Source organism: Austrofundulus limnaeus, unplaced genomic scaffold (assembly GCF_001266775.1).
Source record: "Austrofundulus limnaeus strain Quisiro unplaced genomic scaffold, Austrofundulus_limnaeus-1.0 Scaffold28, whole genome shotgun sequence".
NCBI lineage: Eukaryota > Metazoa > Chordata > Actinopteri > Cyprinodontiformes > Rivulidae > Austrofundulus > Austrofundulus limnaeus.
Window position 1 is genome coordinate 482,736 of NW_013952430.1, and position 1,309 is coordinate 484,044.

Below are 1,309 nucleotides of genomic sequence, written 5' to 3' on the forward strand. Positions count from 1 at the left end.
CAAAGCATAATGATGACATCAGTTACAGAAGAATTTCAAAACTTCTGAATGTTCCAGTGAGCACTGTTGGAGCCATAATTCGGAAGTGGAAAGAACATTATTTCTCCATAAACTGACCATGACCAGGTGCTCCTCACAAGATTTCTGACAGAGGAGTGGAAAGAATGATCAGAAGAGTTGTCCAAGAGCCAAGGAGCACTTGTGGAGAGCTTCAGAAAGACCTGGAATTAGCAGGTACGATTGTTTCAAAGAAAACAATAAGTAATGCACTNTGTGTAATCTTAATTACATTACAGATGCCTAAGTTTACATAGTATACTAAACAGTATAATATACAACTTGGGCACAAATTCACCTGAAAAAATGTAATGTTTAACTCGTTAAACCTGCTGTTTAAACTCCAGGTGATGAAACTCATTTCTGATCTGGTTTGAACACCAAACGTACTTTATTTCAAACTCAAGGAATCTTTCAATTCAGGAATATGAATGTGTAACAATCAAACGTCAGGAGCAGAACGATGACTAAAGGCAAAAGTACAGGAGTTACAGTTAAGGAGTTAAGTACAGGCGAAAGTACAAAGCGTTCACCGTATCCCTGTAAACACCAGAATAAATCCTGAACTTTCTGCGGGAAAGCTCGCTAATAGAAAAAGAAGAGAAGAAAGACAGTGACTTACGTGCCATCCAGTGGGGTCGTGTGGGTGACACTCCCAATCTCCTGCAGCAGAGGAGAGACAATGTGATTCAGTGAGGCTGCAGCATGACACACATCCCCTCCAACACTGTATACATGGCACATACCGTCCTGAGGTCTGTCCAACCGCTCTAACACATTTACTGGCATCTGCTTACATCAGAGGCCGTTCATTTGATTGAATATTTAAAACTGAGCTATATTAGAAACTACTCGTGTTTAACAAATATACTGTAGATACTTAAGGATGAAGAGGCCTTCTGGATACTGTATAGGTTGTATGGAGAGGAAAATTTAAAGACATGAAGCAGAAATTTCCCATCAGGTGGTTAAAAAAAGATAAACAGGTCGAATTCACACATGATATTCCGGTAGACTCGGTTCGATTCGGGACCAAAATTGCAAGATTTGTTTACATTTTCAGCTGGTGCTGTTTGATTTCATACTGCACTTAGTTAAACGAACTAAACCTTTTGAACAAACGAACTAAACCTTTTGAACAAACGAACTAAACCTTTTGAACAAACGAACTAAACCTTGTGAACAAACGAACTAAACCTTGTGAACAAACGAACTAAACCTTGTGAACAAACGAACTAAACCTTGTGAACAA

The 1,309-nt window shown here is 38.9% G+C and overlaps 1 protein-coding gene across 1 annotated transcript in view; it reads right to left on the reverse strand.

The window, feature by feature from the left end:
• LOC106515312 (regulating synaptic membrane exocytosis protein 1) overlaps positions 1-1,309 on the reverse strand; it is a gene marked incomplete at its 5' end in the record, with an annotated part of 131,292 nt that overhangs the window by 66,188 nt on the left and 63,795 nt on the right. Inside the window, 1 exon segment of the mRNA XM_014005028.1 lies at positions 680-720. Coding sequence (XP_013860482.1) covers positions 680-720 — 41 coding nt within the window.